The sequence below is a fragment of the Cottoperca gobio genome, chromosome 7 (assembly GCF_900634415.1).
Source record: "Cottoperca gobio chromosome 7, fCotGob3.1, whole genome shotgun sequence".
NCBI classification, from domain to species: domain Eukaryota; kingdom Metazoa; phylum Chordata; class Actinopteri; order Perciformes; family Bovichtidae; genus Cottoperca; species Cottoperca gobio.
Window position 1 is genome coordinate 11,323,346 of NC_041361.1, and position 17,335 is coordinate 11,340,680.

The 17,335-nt window shown below is 40.6% G+C and overlaps 2 protein-coding genes across 2 annotated transcripts in view; both read right to left on the reverse strand.

The window, feature by feature from the left end:
- Nucleotides 1-433: 433 nt before the first annotated feature.
- asb8 (ankyrin repeat and SOCS box containing 8) lies at nucleotides 434-5,244 on the reverse strand. Its single transcript, XM_029436355.1, has 4 exons — nucleotides 5,082-5,244; nucleotides 3,996-4,172; nucleotides 3,799-3,903; nucleotides 434-2,959 (listed from the first exon to the last, which is right to left on the reverse strand). Exons 2-4 carry the CDS (start codon nucleotides 4,122-4,124, stop codon nucleotides 2,324-2,326), a joined length of 870 nt encoding a protein of 289 aa, XP_029292215.1. The 5' UTR covers nucleotides 4,125-4,172; nucleotides 5,082-5,244; the 3' UTR covers nucleotides 434-2,323.
- Nucleotides 5,245-6,867: 1,623 nt separating this feature from the next.
- Nucleotides 6,868-17,335, reverse strand: part of larp4aa (La ribonucleoprotein 4Aa) — an 11,665-nt gene continuing 1,197 nt past the window's right edge. Inside the window, 17 exon segments of the mRNA XM_029434997.1 lie at nucleotides 6,868-9,372; nucleotides 9,701-9,902; nucleotides 10,003-10,142; nucleotides 10,254-10,412; nucleotides 10,521-10,575; nucleotides 10,929-10,951; nucleotides 10,953-11,157; nucleotides 12,685-12,726; nucleotides 13,354-13,457; nucleotides 13,876-14,085; nucleotides 14,188-14,241; nucleotides 14,335-14,445; nucleotides 14,555-14,658; nucleotides 14,747-14,883; nucleotides 14,994-15,081; nucleotides 15,944-16,102; nucleotides 16,441-16,558. Of these exon segments, the coding sequence (XP_029290857.1) occupies nucleotides 8,971-9,372; nucleotides 9,701-9,902; nucleotides 10,003-10,142; nucleotides 10,254-10,412; nucleotides 10,521-10,575; nucleotides 10,929-10,951; nucleotides 10,953-11,157; nucleotides 12,685-12,726; nucleotides 13,354-13,457; nucleotides 13,876-14,085; nucleotides 14,188-14,241; nucleotides 14,335-14,445; nucleotides 14,555-14,658; nucleotides 14,747-14,883; nucleotides 14,994-15,081; nucleotides 15,944-16,102; nucleotides 16,441-16,558 (2,313 nt within the window). The 3' untranslated portion in view covers nucleotides 6,868-8,970.

Genomic DNA, 17,335 nt, shown 5'->3' on the forward strand with positions numbered 1-17,335 from the left:
TGTATTCCTTCAAAGAGACCAATGTAAAAACACAGCTATTTCTTGACCATCTTATTGTTTTTCCACCACTGTTTTTAAGAAGTAAATACATTTTTCACAGGGTCAAAATACATTTAAAATCCCTAAACATTAAACTGTTATTTATCTCTTTATCTCTTGTATCATAAATTCTTTAGGGCCCCAAGTATATGAAATAACGTAGAAAACGCTCAAAGTCCTGACTGTAAATGTACGATGGGGTTTCTCATATTTGAGCTCCTCTGGCGCTCTTATTGACTGTGAATGAGTCTAATGAGGGCAGTCTGTAATTACCCTGTACAGACACTAAGTGATCACAGCTGCATTCAATCCTAATCACTAACGAGAAGGCGCAATTTCACAGTTAAATCCTAATCTATCCTTTTCTTCACTAATTTAATATTCAAGCAGTTGGTAATGTTGTATTGATTTTAATTGTGGGTATATTTTCAAAGCAGCATGTGTTCCTGTCATTATTTCACAGACAGACAATGAGATTGACATCAAAACATTGCCATGTTCATGTATACTTTTAATTTGAAAAAGCATTGAGCCTTAACCACAGAGTACTAAAGGTGCAGGGGAGGCACAGGTGTAAATAGTTAAATTGATGAATTACATTACGGTTTGGTTTCAGAACATTGTTAATGTTATCAGTAACATCTGTGCTTTTCCTGCTCTGACGAGTCAAAATGTCTGCTTTGTAAAAGGCCTATACAAATAAAACCATGACCTGATTCGGGCCAATAATATGAAAATGACACAGCCAAATGTTTCTGCAGGGTTTCATAGTCTGCAACAGCTGATTAGTAGATGTATAGGTCCTTTTCACAGCTGCCAGTTTGACATGTCATCGCAGGGTAAACACAGTTGGAATTGATAAAATTAAATTATAGTCACATCTTTTGCAGTGAGCAGCCTAAATGGAACAGGGCCATAATTAATGTTATTAATTACACCGGTGTTTACCCTGCAGTGACATGTCAAAATGGCTGCTGTGATAGCTGGGCCTATTATACCTGTCCACATGTTTGTGAAGAACAATGGAGAGAAGAAAATGAATGGAATATAAAAAGGCATTTACTTTCATTGACAAAGAAAAAAGCACTTTTGCAGGTGTATACAAGACATGATCTAAAGGGTTAATTTATACAGCAGCAAAACAAGCAAACAAAGATCAAGCACAGAAATGGTCAGATTTCAGACAGATGCCATAACAAACAAATACATTTTTTTCAAGCCTATTTAGTGAATCTTTCAAAGACAAAAACTTAGTAATCATGCCATTTCATGGTTCTAACATTGAAATTAAAATAAAGTATTTTTTAAACATATGCTGCACGATTGTGAACCTGGGAGCACCTTTGAAAAAAAACATCGTAAAAACAAAACAAATACTTTTTTTTTTATTCCTCCTTGGCAACTTCATCCTTTAATAAAATAAAGCCCAATAAAATAGTAAATCGCACTTTTTCAGCGTTTTTTAGAGAGCCAGATTGAGGCAAGATTAGTGTGCCTGGCCCCTTTTTGTGAAACCAATTATAATATTCTGCAACATTTTGTTCCTACATAACAAAATAAACTTTTTCCGATCTGGCACATAATTTTTTATACTGGTCAAAGTGTGTTTTCAGTCTCAATTGCAGTCTTTGAGAGAAAGATGGCCACTCCAACTATCATAAACACTAATTCAGGAACTGACAGCCTGCATCATTAGACATTAGCCCTTATTCATAAACCCATCTCACATTCTAATCTACTCTCACCATGAGCATATACCAACTTTACCACCAAACTCAACATTTAAGATCCTAATGCTCTGTGACAAACCATAATGACATTATAATTAAGCATTAAAATGTAACATTAAGTATTACTACAATAATACATTTTGCATATGAAAAATAATAATAATAAGCCTACATGAAGCCCAACAACGCTGCTGTTATAGTTTATTTCTGTACTGCATGCAGAGTGGGCTGAGAAAATATATTTTTTTAACAGGCAGACCAGAGTTACAAAAAAGTGCATACTATTTAGCTGTTTTTTATGAAGCAATATAAATATGGACTGGGGCAGTCTTCTTCCTACAACTGAAACTGATCAAACTAACCAAGCTGCACTGCTCATTTAGATGTTGCCAAACTACTAGATAATAGATAATAAACAATAAAGGTTTGATAAATGAGGGCCACTTTCAATATGCTATAATTAAATTGAGACACTTTGCCAATAAATGCTGTGTGATGAGCTGTCTAATAAAAAAGCCAGTAAGGTCTTAGAGCTCCCTAAAGGTTTCATCACCTCAGTCTCTCAGCAGTAAATAGTCTTTGATAGTTTCTGGTAAAGGAAGCTCCTTTACAGCAGTGGGGAGAAACTGGACTCCAAGACTCTGACGTACAGCACAGCGTGCCAGAGAGCGAAGCGTGGGAGCATGAGCCACCATGTTGGTCAGCCTCGCCAGCAGCTGGGGATCCTTACTCAGCTCCTTGGGAAGGGTGCCGTCAGCCCGCCGGATCTCAAACCGCCCTGCTGCCCGGCAGAGCAGCTCCAGGCATTCCTCCTCCTGTTCAGTGCCCAGGCCCCGGGCCAACAGGGCGACCAGTCGGGAGATAGGGGTCTGGCCCTTCAGGTTGGTCACATGGACCTGGGCTCCGTAGTCTAATAGCACTTTGACACTCTCCAGGTTGCCCTTCATGGCTGCCCAGCTCAAAGGCGTGTCATTGTTGTAGTCCCTGACATTGGGAGAGGCCCCGCTCTCCAGAAGGGCCCTCACACACTCTGGGTTATCTTTGAAGGCAGCCCAGTGAAGTGGAGTGTCCTTGTTGCCGTCCAGGGCGTTTGGCTGGGCCCCATACTCCAACAGCAGCTCCACGCAGCTCTCATCCTTCTCTGCTGCATAGTGCAGTGCTGTGCGGTTATATCCATCCAAAGCATTCACCTGATAAGGAAAGGTAATGTAAAGTGCAATGTTATGCTAAGGAGTTAACAACACTTGCGAAATGACCAGCACAAATTGGTCTGTCTTAGAAGCACGGACTGTGCACTTTCAAGTATGTGCAGCAGCATAAAGAGCAAAGGGGCTGGCTGAAGTGAGATATAGATCAGAGGGTGTGGTAGTTCACCAAAATAACATACAGACGAGCAAAGAGAAATTCAAGGTCAGGAAAATACCAAACTGTTGTAGCCCTACATTTAGAGGCTTGGTTCACCCAGATTACAAAAACAATTCTGGAACTATTTTTTACTAAATAGTCCCAAGACAGAGGCAGAGAAAATATTTTTATTATACTATCAGGTATTAATAAATGCAATTTTCCACTGCCACTGGTTCCAGTTCATGACAGCACAGTATGACACATTAAAAAAACATTTGTGTTTAAGTGAGTGGTAACATCTGACACTAGAAAGCTGGGTGTCAAATGGCCACCTTTTAATGAGAAAAACTATTGACTTGTCATTATCTCATAGTTTCAGTTCCATGTTTGTTTACTGTAAGTCTTTCATGTTTGATTTGTGTATCAATGTTTTTTGGCAACCTATTTAATCTCACAAGTCTAACCTTTCTTGGACACACAAACAGGAAAGAGTTTCTAAAAAAAACTGGTCACACTTACACCAATGTTCAGTGTGATAGATTATCTATCACAAGCAAGGTTCAACGGTCTGCAGGTTGACTTTTATATCTAACAGTGGCTGCCTGAAAGGTAGTTAAATAATCTTAAATCTTGTGGTATGCTTTGGGTAATGTTTCAGTTTGTTGAGTAATCTATGACGTACCTCTGCGCCTTTCTCCAACAGCAGCTCCACACAGTCAGCATCAGCAACCATACAGGCACAGTGCAGGGGCTTAAGTGTGCCATGCATCCGGTTCACATCAGCTCCCTTAGGGCATACAGTAGATAAATGATGAAATTATAACTGAATACACCAACAGATATTATTTATTTAAAGTCGGACTGGAACATGAGGCCTACCTTACGAATGAGATCCTCCACATTGTCGTGTGGGAATGAACGAATTGCTGCGATGGTGCGGATGAGCCGCTCAGACAAAGAATATTTACTTTGAATGCTTTGCATGATGTACCACATAGTAGAGCTCATGTGTAACTGAGGACCATGGCACCCGGGCCAGGGTGACACTACGGCACACTGAAACACATTTATAAAAAAGGAGTTGGGGTTAAAAACTGTAAGACAATAGAGTAGGGTAAGACAATAGGGTCTGCACAAACTTTGAAAACCTCAAACATCAGGTCTGCTATGACGAGTTATATTGAAAATGTGGGGTCCAACGATATCGCCCGGAGTTTGTTATTAACTCACACCCATTTTTATGTAAACATTTCCAAGAATCGAGATTTCGAGTTAGTTACTTGTTGATCTTAAGATTTTTTTTTTTAAATGTCACGCAATCACGTATGATGAAAATCACGAATGATTACTTTTATTACAAACATTAACACAAATAAAATTAGACAAATTATTTCCCGTTCTGTGGTTATAATAATTTGGGGGTTTAATAAATAATGGCAGGACTTCATAAAATAAGCAATCTAGATGGTGTATGCTTGAACTGTTGTTACTCTGAGAGCCGATGCATAACGTTATTCTGCTGCTTAATGGAAGATAGCCAGCAGAACATCAGCCATGTAAGTAACTACACGTAAACAAATGACTGTCACTGACAGCTAACGTTAGCTCACTTGACAAGAGCATGCTCCACGACAACATAAAACAAACAGCGATGCACGTTTTACACCAAGTGACATCTTTATAAAGAATAACAGATTGATGGTAAAATACAAAACACAACAGCAGCTTGACGCTGAGGCGCTGGTTTAGTGTAAAACTAATTATCCACGGCTACATTCTCACCGGCAGCCAACGTTAGCACCAAGTTAGCTAGCTTGCGAGCTAACGTTAGCATCGAGAGGAACAGTCGACACACGAAGGCGAAACAAATCAATTGACATTCACTTCCAATACTTGTGAACGCGCTTTAGAGATAATCTTCGCATCAACCGTCGATACATTACCGATGCTACTTTGACAACGTACCGTTTCTGGTCCACGTTTTGAAGGTCTGACAGGTTACCGTATTGACTGTTAGCTGCTCGGTTCGACATAAACACGGAGCGTCAGCAGCGGCCGCGGCCACGCCCTCTGCCTCGAGCCTCTGTACCCTGTATCCAAACCGGACAGGTCGCTTAACTCTGCGATCAAACTTTACATAACTTGATGATTTTATTTGAATGCCGGCTTTTACGATGTCTGACTGGAAGGCACGTTTTTACCAAGTGTACTTACTTTCCCAAAATAGGCACGTATGGCCACCGGCATGACGTGAATGCCTCCAGCTCATGACCATGTTAAGGTACAGTCGAACAAGTGGCTTCACAAATCACTGTCAGGAAGCGCCGGGTGGACAGCCAAGCCAACAAGCCACTAACAATACACAATATACTGTATATACAGTTTATTGAACAATATATCATGTACAAACATCATGGTTTAAGGGCTTTGAATTAGACCAATAGGATCAGGTGCATATAAAACAAATCATATTTTTCTATCATGTTAAAACAGTTCCATTGATTAGGAGAGATAATTTAAGCAGTGTATGGCAACCTTTCATTACATGTCAACTTGAGCAGCGATGAGGTTGTCATATTGCTTTCAACATTTGCTATAGATTTAATTTACTCTAAATCACACACAAACGTCCCTTTATTTTAATTAGTTCAACTTATTTTATATTGATTTTGTTTGTTTCCTTGAGAAAAAAAAAGGGTTAGTGTTAGAGTATCATTGCATTTATTTTTTTCCATGCCTCAAGGGCTTTCATAGAAGAAAAACTAATTATGAAATACACTATACTTTGATATATATAGATATAGATATATCTATCTATCTATCTATAGATAGATATAGATCTATCTATAGATCGATAGATATATAGATATATATATATATAATGTCCAAAGAATAAGAATGTCATCTTTGCTATTGTCCATGAGTCCATAAATGTCATTTTAAGAAAAGTTTAACTTCAAGAACCTTTGTGCAATGCCAGTCATGTACATTAAGCCATATGCTTTCAGAAAACAAATCAGTAGTTTCAGTATCATCACAAAATAGACAATGTTATATTGTAACGATTTACTGAATTGATAGTCCGTCTTTTGCTTTGGAATTTATGGAGAATTTTAAATATTTAGTTTGTCATGCAAGTCAAAGTTAAATGTTTTACATTTCATCTGGGACTGTGAACACAAAAAGTTAGAAGGTGTAATAACAGCCATGAGAAGTTCCAACAGTCCCACCTCGGTCTCAGAAATACAATTAACATTAATATAAAAGAAAAACAGCAAATCCTCCCTTTTGAGAGCCGACCGCTGGAACAAGTGAATGTTTTTTATAAATTACTTAAGGATTTTAAAATCATTAGGTTTTATGAGCCAGAGCGTTGGAAGCTACATTTTTGCTTTGTTATCCATTATTGACTTTATGACCCTTCTACTTTTCTGCAGATCTTGCAAGCATGGTTTATCTTGCAACACAATCTCAGACCAATAACAGTTTACATTATAAAAATGGCTCAAACCCCAAACGAAAGATTGGCAGGACCCAGTTATCTGCCCCCGTCATGGCAGATAACAAAACTCTAGAAGGGGTGAAGTGAGATAAAGACACCTTTAAATGCAGAAAGCCTAGATCTGTACACATACACATTTTAACATACTTCCCTGCTGATTAATCTGTAACAGAAATCCATTCCACCGTTGGTGTGTGTACAAAACAAGACAGAAAAAAAGAAAGAAAGAAAAAATGTGACACTGAAAAGCCAAATCAAAATAATTTATTTTTGGTGACATTTCATACAGTTCTAGGATTGTGTCTCAAACACTTGGTTGATCCGTTACTATATACTTTTGCCACCCCAACCCGAATTAACAGAAAATAACCCAAACATATGGAGCGGGGGATTACTGTAGGTATTTGCAAGCCTGTTAACATCAACCATATTCTTCTAAAATGATTTCACATTACTCATGAGTAAGATTCTTTTTAAAAACAAGTTAGTGCATTTATTTAATTATACTAAATCACTAGCTGCTCATACTCATAATGAAATTAACAGCCCCAGTGATTGGTTACTCGTTTTACTGCATTACTAAACCCAAAAGTCAATGCATCAAGTATTTTCGCTCAGCTGACATCTCCAACAGTATATAAATGTCATATGGGTGATTTTATTTTGCCAATGCGATTTCACACAACTTTGGGGAAACCAGCCTACCAAGATTGGGAGAAAAGCGTTGTGCATGAGAATTAAAATAAATACATTTAAAAAGAAATACATAGTGAGTCAAACTTCAAATTCTAAGTCAATCTGCTGCAAAAAAATTAAAAAAAAAGGATAGAAGAGAAAGAAAAAAAACAAACAAGCCAGCAAACTCACCCTAAAAGCACAAAACAATATGGTGGATACTTGCCGTCAGAAGCCTCCCTCAGAACTAGAACAATTACATTCTCCCACACACATTTCTAGTGAAGGATTATCAAAATATAGCATAGGCAACTAAACCTCTACAGCTTCTTCAAAATCCAGTTTTACGAGGCCAAATTTTCCCAAAGACTACATTATTTAGCAGACCTCGTCAATAAAAATCAAAACGTTATCCTAGCACACTATGATCGTAGGCAGCTGGCACATTAGCACGGGAAAATGTTCCAATTTTCTTTATACCCACGATTTGGCTGCCAAATATTATGTAGCCATCATCCTCAGCTAACAGCACTCCTCAGTCTAATTTTGACACTATGCCATTGTTAAGAACAATTCACAGATATAAGCTGAACCTGGATATCCATTGATGATGTAGAAAAGCCAAACCTCACCTAAACCACCAGGCGCAGGGAACAGTCAAATCTTAACCTATTCTTTTTTTTTCTTTTTTCTTTGAAAACGTCACCCTACTACCAAAACAAACATGTAAACAGAGAACCTGACTGATTATCAACATGACAATGTTCTGAATCCATCACCAAAACGGTTCAGATCGATAAGAGATAAAACTCAACATGAAAAACTTTGGACCAGGCTAGCAGGTTCAGTGAGAACCCCAAAGTGGATTTCGGCTTCAAACAAAACCACACATCTGACTGCTGTGTACATCGACAGTTTCTGATATCCGACTGATACAATTTAAGCCAATTATTAACCAGGATCAAAATACCACCGTAGAACACATTTCATTAATATACATTAGAAGCCACACTGTCCAGTTTCAGGACAATGATTGAGTCTGATGTAAAAATCAAAAATCATCCATTTCATTACATCAGTGCAGCAGCACACTGTAGCACTCCAATCAAGTTGCTTAACAATCAATGCATACACAGACATCAGTCAACCCTTCAGTCATACTTGCAAACCTAAGCACACAGGAAAAAAACAAACCGATGTCTCATTGCGTGTTAGTGATATCTTTCTATGTACATGACATATATGCATGTTCTTTTCTTCTTAGTGCATATTGTTCTTGCAGACATCTATTCTTTAAAATAGAAAAAAAAAAAAAAAAAAAGGTAGAGGGCAGTTTACGCGGCCCAGCATCCCACCTTTCCCTAGCCGAGCATAAATGAGACTGCCTCCAGATAAATCGCACTTAAAATTATTTTAAGCATAATGCTGGAGGCCAAAACAAGATTTTTTTTGTTTCCTTTTCAAATCACTCATCAAAGTTCTTCAGGTGTCATTTTGCCCATTTGTCCTGGATGTCCCGGTCTTAATGTCATTTTAAAAGCTTTTCTTTGGACAAGTTCCAGGGGGGGGGGGTAAGGTGGCTACCATAATGTTGTTGCTTTTATGTTATTCATTTTTATATAATTATATATATCCATGTATATATTCATACATCTTTTTTCTATTCATATCAAGTTTTTACTTTGGCGATACTGGTGGGATATTCTGCTCTTTGCCAGTGTGCCTGTAGCCTCCCTGCGGGGAGCTGCGTCGGGCTGGAGGTGGACGCCTCTGTTCTCGAAACTTGAGACCCCCGGTGCCTCTGGGGCCGTTGCTGCGGTAGTAGCCTTGAGAGTCACGTTCACGTGGTGGTCGGCTCTCCTTGCATTCCCATCCCCCTTCCCTTTCGTGGCCTCTCTCTTGCTTGTCTCCAGGGCCGCTGCTGGAGCCCGGCTCCTCAGCCTTGTTCACGCGCAACTCGCGTAACGGCTGGCCTGAGGCAGTGCCCGTGGAAGCAGGGGCTGGGGCTGGGGCAGGGGCTGCAGGAGGGTCCTTGGGTGGCCGTTGGCACACCTCGGCGTAGCTGAGCTTACGTGGCTCCTAAACCAAGGCAGGGAAAAGGCACAACATTAAAAAAGAATGCAAGACACACTCCTAGAATAACTTCTTTTTTTAATTTCCCTCGTCAAACCCTCAGATCTCATAATCTTAACGCTCATCGGTGTGGGAGTGAACATCCTGGACGTTTGGTGGGAAAGGTCAGAGAGAGATGAAAGAGAGAGTGAAGAGAGTGACAGGTAGAGAGGAGGGAGAGAACCAAAGCCAGTCAGTCCACTACCTCACTTCCCTCTATGCGCAAAAGATCTCATCATTAGGAAGACAAGTAAGCTCAAGTTCAGGCTGTCATTACAGAGAAACACATTCTCACCTGTGCAGGGGTGGGAATAGTGGCTGTAGCAGGAGCGGGCGTGCTGGGGGTCGCTGGTGTGGAGGCAGAAGGCTGAGGCCTGGCGCTAGGCACGGGTTGTGTGGTGGGGGGTGGGTTTACGGTAGTTTGAACTGGCGCGCGTGGAGCCACTTTTGGAGCTGGAGGCGCCGCACGTTCCACCCTCTTCTCCAGACGAGTGATACTGGCGGAAAAAGAGTTTCAGACATTCAAGTTACCATGTTAAGTTTAATACAGGTGTTTGAATATGCCAACTTAAATTGTCATTGTTGAGCCAGTCATACCCAGGGGCTGAGGGGCCAAGTGGTTGTGGAGCAGATTTGGCTGCTGCCAGGGCAGGACTCGAGACCGCCACAGCCTCCTCTGTGACTGGTGGCTGGCCTGAAGCTGGGCTCACAGTGACTTCTTTATTGACTTGTTCCGTCTATAAAAAAACAAGGAGACATGCAGATTACACATATAAAGTCCCTTAACAATACTCTCGGTGCAGTTTATCCAAGAGATTTACAAACTGTTAGTCTTAATTTCCGCTTACCTTGTCCCTGTACAAACCGCGAACAACATCTGACATTCGGTTTTCCAGCACTGGCTCTCCTTGTGTGCTGACCACGCAGCCAGGAAGAGGTGGGAAATTAGTAGCTGCCAAGTCAAACTTGGGTTGAGAAACCTTGACTTCTGCTAGCGGTACAGGCCTCTGTGAAAGGAAATTAAAATGGAGCCAACAAACAGAAAAGATCATGAGATGGTTCATGGTTCAAAATAAACATAAGAGTTTAAAGGAAATATGAAAATTTCCATTTACCGCAATCCTTTCATCTTCTCGCCTTCTCCGTGTTCCTCTGTAGGTTGTGCTCCGTCTGAACAAATAAATTAGCCGTCAACAACAACTCAACAGCATATGGTCACTCGATCAACAGAAAAATATCGCCAGCTATTTTAATAATCGATTAATCATGAAAGTAACTTTTCATGCAAAAATGTTAGCAATGTAAAATATGAAGATTTCCTGCTTTTGTCTGTTTTATATCATATTAAACCAAATTTCTTTGGATTTTGAACTAACAAATCATTTGACATTTTACAGACCAAACAGTTGTTCGATCAATAGAAAAGAATCGGCATATTAAAGTCGATAATGTAAATAAAAAATGTTTTTTTAATAATCCCTAATCAAATGGCAGCCATTACAGGCAGGTAAAAATAAGTTTACCTTCCACGTCCAGCCATGCCGCCTGTCATCACTGGGGTCCAAAGACGAGGAAGAGGAGGAGAGATGTGAGAATGCTGAGCTCAGGTCAGAGGCCGACTGGACTGGGATGGTGGTGGCAACAGGAGCGGTGGGCTGCGGGCTGCGCAGTCCAGTCAGACTCTCCAGGGGGACCGGAGTTATAGACGCTGAGGTCACCTCACTCGTCCTCACCTGGGGCTTCACATGGTTTCTGTCGCAGAAGGGGAAAAGGTGAAGATAAGCACGGTCAACATCAGGTTGAAACTACTCTTACGGCATACTGTTCACCAGTGTTTCCTTTTTAGTTTGTTAAACTCGTGTTAGAAAAATACACAAAAGGACATCATGACAGTCCTCAAAGTAACTTTACCAACGCAGTTCAATAATTCATAAATATCTTAATGCCTTGAAAAATGTCCAGCAGCTCTAACAGTTAAGCAGATGTAATGTGATGGGCTATGACATGTTGAACCACTGTATGGTCCTGTAAGTGGAGCTTGTGTTTGGACATAATGCCATTACGTACAGAAAACAGCACTGTCATCACAGTGGTTATGAGATGAGAATTGCAACAGACAGAAATAAGCCTATATTAAAAAAAGAAAAGAAAAGCTATTTGTAGTAGGTCTATCAACAATTTTCAGATAATGGAGGCTGGAGCAGCTGACAGAGTTAAACGGAAACACTGGTGTTCTCAGTTTGCTGGAGGAATAAGACAGCATGCTGTGTCCTCCGGGTAAATGTGAAGACATGCATGGACGGGGTTTGGACTAAAGCTGTGGCGCCTTTGATGGCAACATACTTGACATTTGGAAATCTGCAACCAACCAAAAACCTATTGGGAATAGCCGACAACGCCCATGTAAAACCTAGACTGGCCACTGATATCTTAATGCACCACAAATAACGCTTTGAGACAGATATTGTTTGTCAAAGGCCGAGCAGCGTGATTCACATGGACTGATCTTCTCATGAGTCTTTGACCCTCAGATCTCATAATCTGAACGCTCATCGGGACGCGAGTGAAGTTCCTGACTTTGGAAAGGAAGGATAGAGAGACAAAGAGAAGAAAAAAGGAAGAGATGAAGAGGAGAAAAAGAGAGCCAGAGCCAGTTACTCCACTCCCTGGTTTCCCTCTATGCGCTTGCTGATCTCATCATTAGGTCTGACTTGAGAAGAGTCCAGTGAGACTTTGTGAAGGCACGTTGTCACTGCATGAACAAACTTCAAAATTGTCGTCTCTTTGTGAAAAACTTAAAGCGTACGGATTAAGGCTCGACAGCTGCCTGACCTAGACTCAACTCCAAACTGTCAGCATTTCTTTGTTATAGCATAAAACAACACATGGCATGTGGTAATACAATCACTGACGAAAAAAGCAGCAGTAAAACAAAGAACAAAAGAAATGGGTGGTTAGTTGTGATACATGTTATGTTACATGTAATCATTTAAATGCAAAGAGAACATTTTGGAGCCGAGGCGGCCATAACTGAAACGGGTCAGTTGCTCAGAATCAGATAGCTGCTGCCCTTTAGCAGGCGAACCTACATTTATCAAATGACATGACAAATCCAGGATGTCCATTGCCTGGCAACAAACATTTACTAAAGGATCATGGTCATAAAGGTCTGATTGGCAGAAGGCACGGGCCCCGTTATGGATTTAGTCGTTTGGCTGTGGCAGTATGGTAAGAGATGAGGGTAGCGATGAAGCTTATTGTGCAGTATAGCAGTGGTACCTGAAGGCATTTATTACATTCTTTCTTGAATAGAGGGGAACACTGTGGGAACAGTAAGAAGACAGGGATAGAAAAACATTTCCCATGTGAGGTCACATTATCTTTAGACAAAATGTAACTGCAGATGATCTGGATGTTCACAATGTATCATCGTACAAACAATGACATAAGTCAAATATTCCAATTAAATATACGTTTATGCAAAAAGCAGACTTTAAAAAAGGCACTATGAGTAGGGTTTGTCGGTTGTGGATTGTAAACACAACATTCAAAGTTGGCCCCTCCTCTTGGGATCAATAAGGGTTACGGTGATCGCCGATTGGAGTTACGCCTCACAATATTTGCATTTTTTCGGTGCCGTGTCAGCTATTTTCGTAGCTTCCTCTTGGATGCATGCGAATGAACTGGCACCTGGTCGCAACGTTTTATTGAGGTTGACGACCAGAAACGTCCCGAACACAACAAAATTAAGAGGGAAAAAAACACAGGCAGAGGGTGGCAGGGTCTCTGCAGAAACAGAGACTTCTAGTGGGTCATAAGTGATGATCAAGAGATTATTTTTGTATAACTTTATACATTTTTTGGGAGGGGGAAGCCTACACATTGTGCCTTTAAGTAAAACATTTTTCCCTCAAACTAACAAACGGCATTTGGAGAACAAGTCCTTACCGGTTTCTGTTGAATGGGCGAGTGATATTAAGAGAACTGGAGCCCGTTTTGTAGTGTCCGGCTGAGCCAAATCCATTCACAAAGCTACTGTTGGGAAACGGGGCCTGCACAAGGGAAAAAAGACAATATTTACAAATCCTATTTCATGCAGTATATAATTTGACATTTATTCAGTTTCTGCAATAGACTTGGAAATACATTTCCTGTTTAAGAGACAGAATATTTTGACTTGTTATGCAAAATATTGTGCGTTTAAGTCTACTGACAATTTGGAGAAAGAGAACGACTCATTTGATTTAAGTCAATGAGTTTCTCTTCAGACGTTGCAAAAAACGAGATGACAATGAATTCTGCAGGGTTGATGGGGATGAAGAACTAGGTTATTATTTGCATCACATTTTACGCACTTAATACTGATGCACGGAAACAAAATAAACATGGGGATGATGCATGAAGGGTTAATGCCAGAGTAAGTTTGTTTCTGTGATTTTCTCATAGCATTGCGAGTGCAGTATGTCTCACCAGAGGAGTTTCAAAATACGGTGTGGGCGAAGGCGTCCAGGTGGGAGGTACGATGCCGTAGACCGGGTACTGCTGCTGGGGGTACACGGGCTGCATATAGAGCGGAGAGCTGTACTGGGACTGGCTCTGGGACTGCTGAGCGTACAGGCTGCTGTCCATGCTACGGTAGCCATTCTTTGCAAAGAATGTGTTGATGGCCTTTATCCTGGCCTGTCAGCATGGAAATCCAGGAAAACAGCAAAGATTTAAAAAACTAAAAACAACTTCAGACGGGCCGTTCCAAATTGACAAAGGAGTTTTAATTTAACTCACCATAATGGGTTTCCCCTGAAATGTTTTTACTTCCTCTCTCAAATACTTGTATGCCTATGGGAGCATAAGAGAGCTTGATGAGTGCAAGTCATAGTGCAGCATTTCAACTGAAAACAGACAGCGTAGAGATCATTTGACCAGCGTTACCTGTTGAGCGTCTGTGTCTGATTGGAATGTGATGTACCAGTTGTTGTTGTGTGCGAACTCAACACTTATCACCTTTGGACAGTTGTCATTTTTGAACAGTGCCTCCACTTCCTGTGAATTACATACAAAGATTGGTTTCACACCTCATGTAAACATCTACATCTTCACTACAATTTGACGCTTCCAAAAGACAGACTGCATATGCACAAGTCAGCTTTACCTCAACAGGTGTGGTTTCAGGTACCTCCCTCAGGATGATAATGCACCGCTTGTGATTAGGACGAACTTTCTCCCCTTTCTCATCCACTTGTACCATAGGAGAGGCTGAGGGGAAATTCAAGGTATTTTATTACAGACATCACAGATATATGCAGATCGTTTTATTGAACATAGTCTTAAACGCTCTACTTACATCTCAACACATCCAGGATGAGGTCCATGTCAGTGGTGAGGACTTTGATGCCCTCCATGCTGGCGATAGTCCAAATGGGGACAAACTGGTCACTGTCCATCTGGGACATCAGGTACAGATCCTTTGATAGATTTTCTCTGAAATCACAAAAAACATCCATATTGATGAGCTTTTTCTGGACTTGAGAAATAAACCCACTTTTCAAATTCTACAGTACAAAAAGGTGGTTTCAGTGCTCGTCTCTTACCTGGAGAAATAAAACTCCAGCTCCTTCTTCAGAGACTCTCGTAGACTCTCAGAGGAGATCTGAGGTTGTTCTTCCGTTTTGGAATCTACTGAGAACCAAAAACAAAATGTCAGCTACAATACAATGGTCCTAATTGTCTACTTTTAGGATGCCTTTAATGTTGAGTTTTTGTTGACACGGTCATAGGTGTTAACTAAATTAAATGGTTAATTAAAGCCGATGTAATAAAAGAAAACCTCTTGAGGCAGGCTGTAAAATGGTTATGAAACGCATTATATTTGTTACCAGTCTCATCAGTAAAACAGTCTTGCAAGTCTATGGACACATTTGTGAACATGATAGCATCGCAACCGTGCAAGATAAAGTCACAAAAGGTGTGTAGCTGAGATACAAATGAAGGTTGAGTTAGAAGATGGGCGCGGTCCCAGTAAGGGGGGGGCAAAGGGACATTGGCTCTCCCACTTTTCGCCCCCAGTCTGATTTGGGCGTCGCAGCTGGTGTGATCCCATCGCAAGATGGTCTCACGTTTTGATTTAAGTGTGCACGATGCTTTGTGAATCTACGTGCAATTATACTGATACTATTTCAAATGATCAATGTGAAATTAATGCTTTTCCAAAAAAGATCAAACTAGAGTTAATCAAACGATGTGGCTTTGAAGAACCAGCTCTCTGCAGGTTTTCATTATCAACTTAAGACTCTACCCACTGGTTAGCACTGCTGAGGTGATCAGTCAGACTGACATCCTGAGAGTCAATGTGCTGCAGTGGAAAGCATATTTGAGAGACAATACTCACAGAACAGTATTATATTGAAGCGGTGGAGGCTGTTAATGACGTTAGACCATAATATTTTATATCAAAAGATGAATAAATGCAATAAAAGAAAATCCTTAGTTGCAGTCACCGTTGGCGTCTGGAGACGACGGCATGTGATGTGAAGTGACTGACCTGAGGTCCCGGTGGTGGACTCAGCGGGGGAAAAGCCCAACTCTGGAGGGTCCATTCCATTTACTGCTATCTCAGCTGTTGCTGTGGAGCTGCTGTCATCCAGGGCCGTGAATCCCACAGTGTACGGCTTACACCCGGCTGACGAAGGCTCAGCATAACCTGTGAACAAGGGTGAGAGTTTCATTGAAAACAAACAGAACGGTCTCATTTTTATGGCTGCTTCACAATGTCTATACGTCTCCCAGTGTTTGGCTTAGTACTGTGCGTGTACTTTAATAAATGTTAGAAGTATACAGGTGTTGTCAACAAAAGGGTAAAAAAACAAATAAGTGAGAACTGAAGGCCAAAATGTAGCTTAAACAATACAAGTGTGAAAAAGTAAACATTTATATCAAATAAATAGTTTTTCCACATTAAAAATTCTGGAAATTTGAATAAAAAACAATTTAGAGTTTTCTAATGGATATTTAAATTGGGCTGATGGAAGTGTATCTCACCCTCACTGATGTCTGAGGGGGGCCAATGAGGGCTGTTGGTAACAGCCTCGCTGGGGGCCACGGGCATCTCCTGCCACACTTTGGCATTTGGATTTAGACCGGCGCCCTTAGAGGTGACCTTCAAGGCAGAAACAGCAGGATCAGGAGAGTTCAATTCATATCAAGATTAAAAAGCAGAATGACATGCATATTTTAGCTTAATCAAACAGTTTATACAGCCACATAAACACAATGTACAGTTTGCATGTGAAGCCGTAAATGATTAGATGAGTTTTATATTTGATTTGAATGTGACTGATGTGCTTCATTTGCAGGCCAGACAGACACTACAATGAGATCTGTGTATTTCATACTCTTATAACAATGCGTTTGACAGACTGAAATTATATTTACTTTGTCATTTGGATAAATATTAGATATGTACCGTGGCCTACAAATGCCTATCCGCTATCACAAAATCATCAACAAAGAATGTTGCAGATTTAAATAATTAAACTGTGGTCTGCAACAAAGTGCTAGATGACAGCCAACCATCACAACACTTGCTGACTTCACTTATTACTTTAGCCTTATATTGGGGGGCCACTAATTGGAATCACCTGGTGCAATCTTATGATGGCGGGAACACCTGCATACAATTGTGCCTCCATGGCATCTAATTGGAAACCGGAGAAGTGCAATATAATATGCCAGAGAGCCCCATGATCCCCTGTCGACAAAATAGGCTATCACCCCGTTAACCCCAAGGAGAAGAAAATCCTTGAGTAACCACAAACTATGTGTCGTAATAAATGTTGATAGAAACAACAGACACAATGTGAAGAGTACTTTCTGTTGCTTTCACCAACATATTTATATTTTTGATGCACATTATTTAAGGATTAGATTGGTCTCT

Coding starts and splice junctions, on each gene's coding strand:
- asb8 (XM_029436355.1), bottom strand. CDS start 4,124: ATGAGCTCTACTATGTGGTACATCATGCAAAGCATTCAAAGTAAATAT. Junction 3,904..3,995: donor TGGAGGATCTCATTCGTAAG/GTAGGCCTCATG, acceptor GTATGCCCTAAG/GGAGCTGATGTGAACCGGAT. Junction 2,960..3,798: donor TGTTGGAGAAAGGCGCAGAG/GTACGTCATAGA, acceptor TTTCCTTATCAG/GTGAATGCTTTGGATGGATA.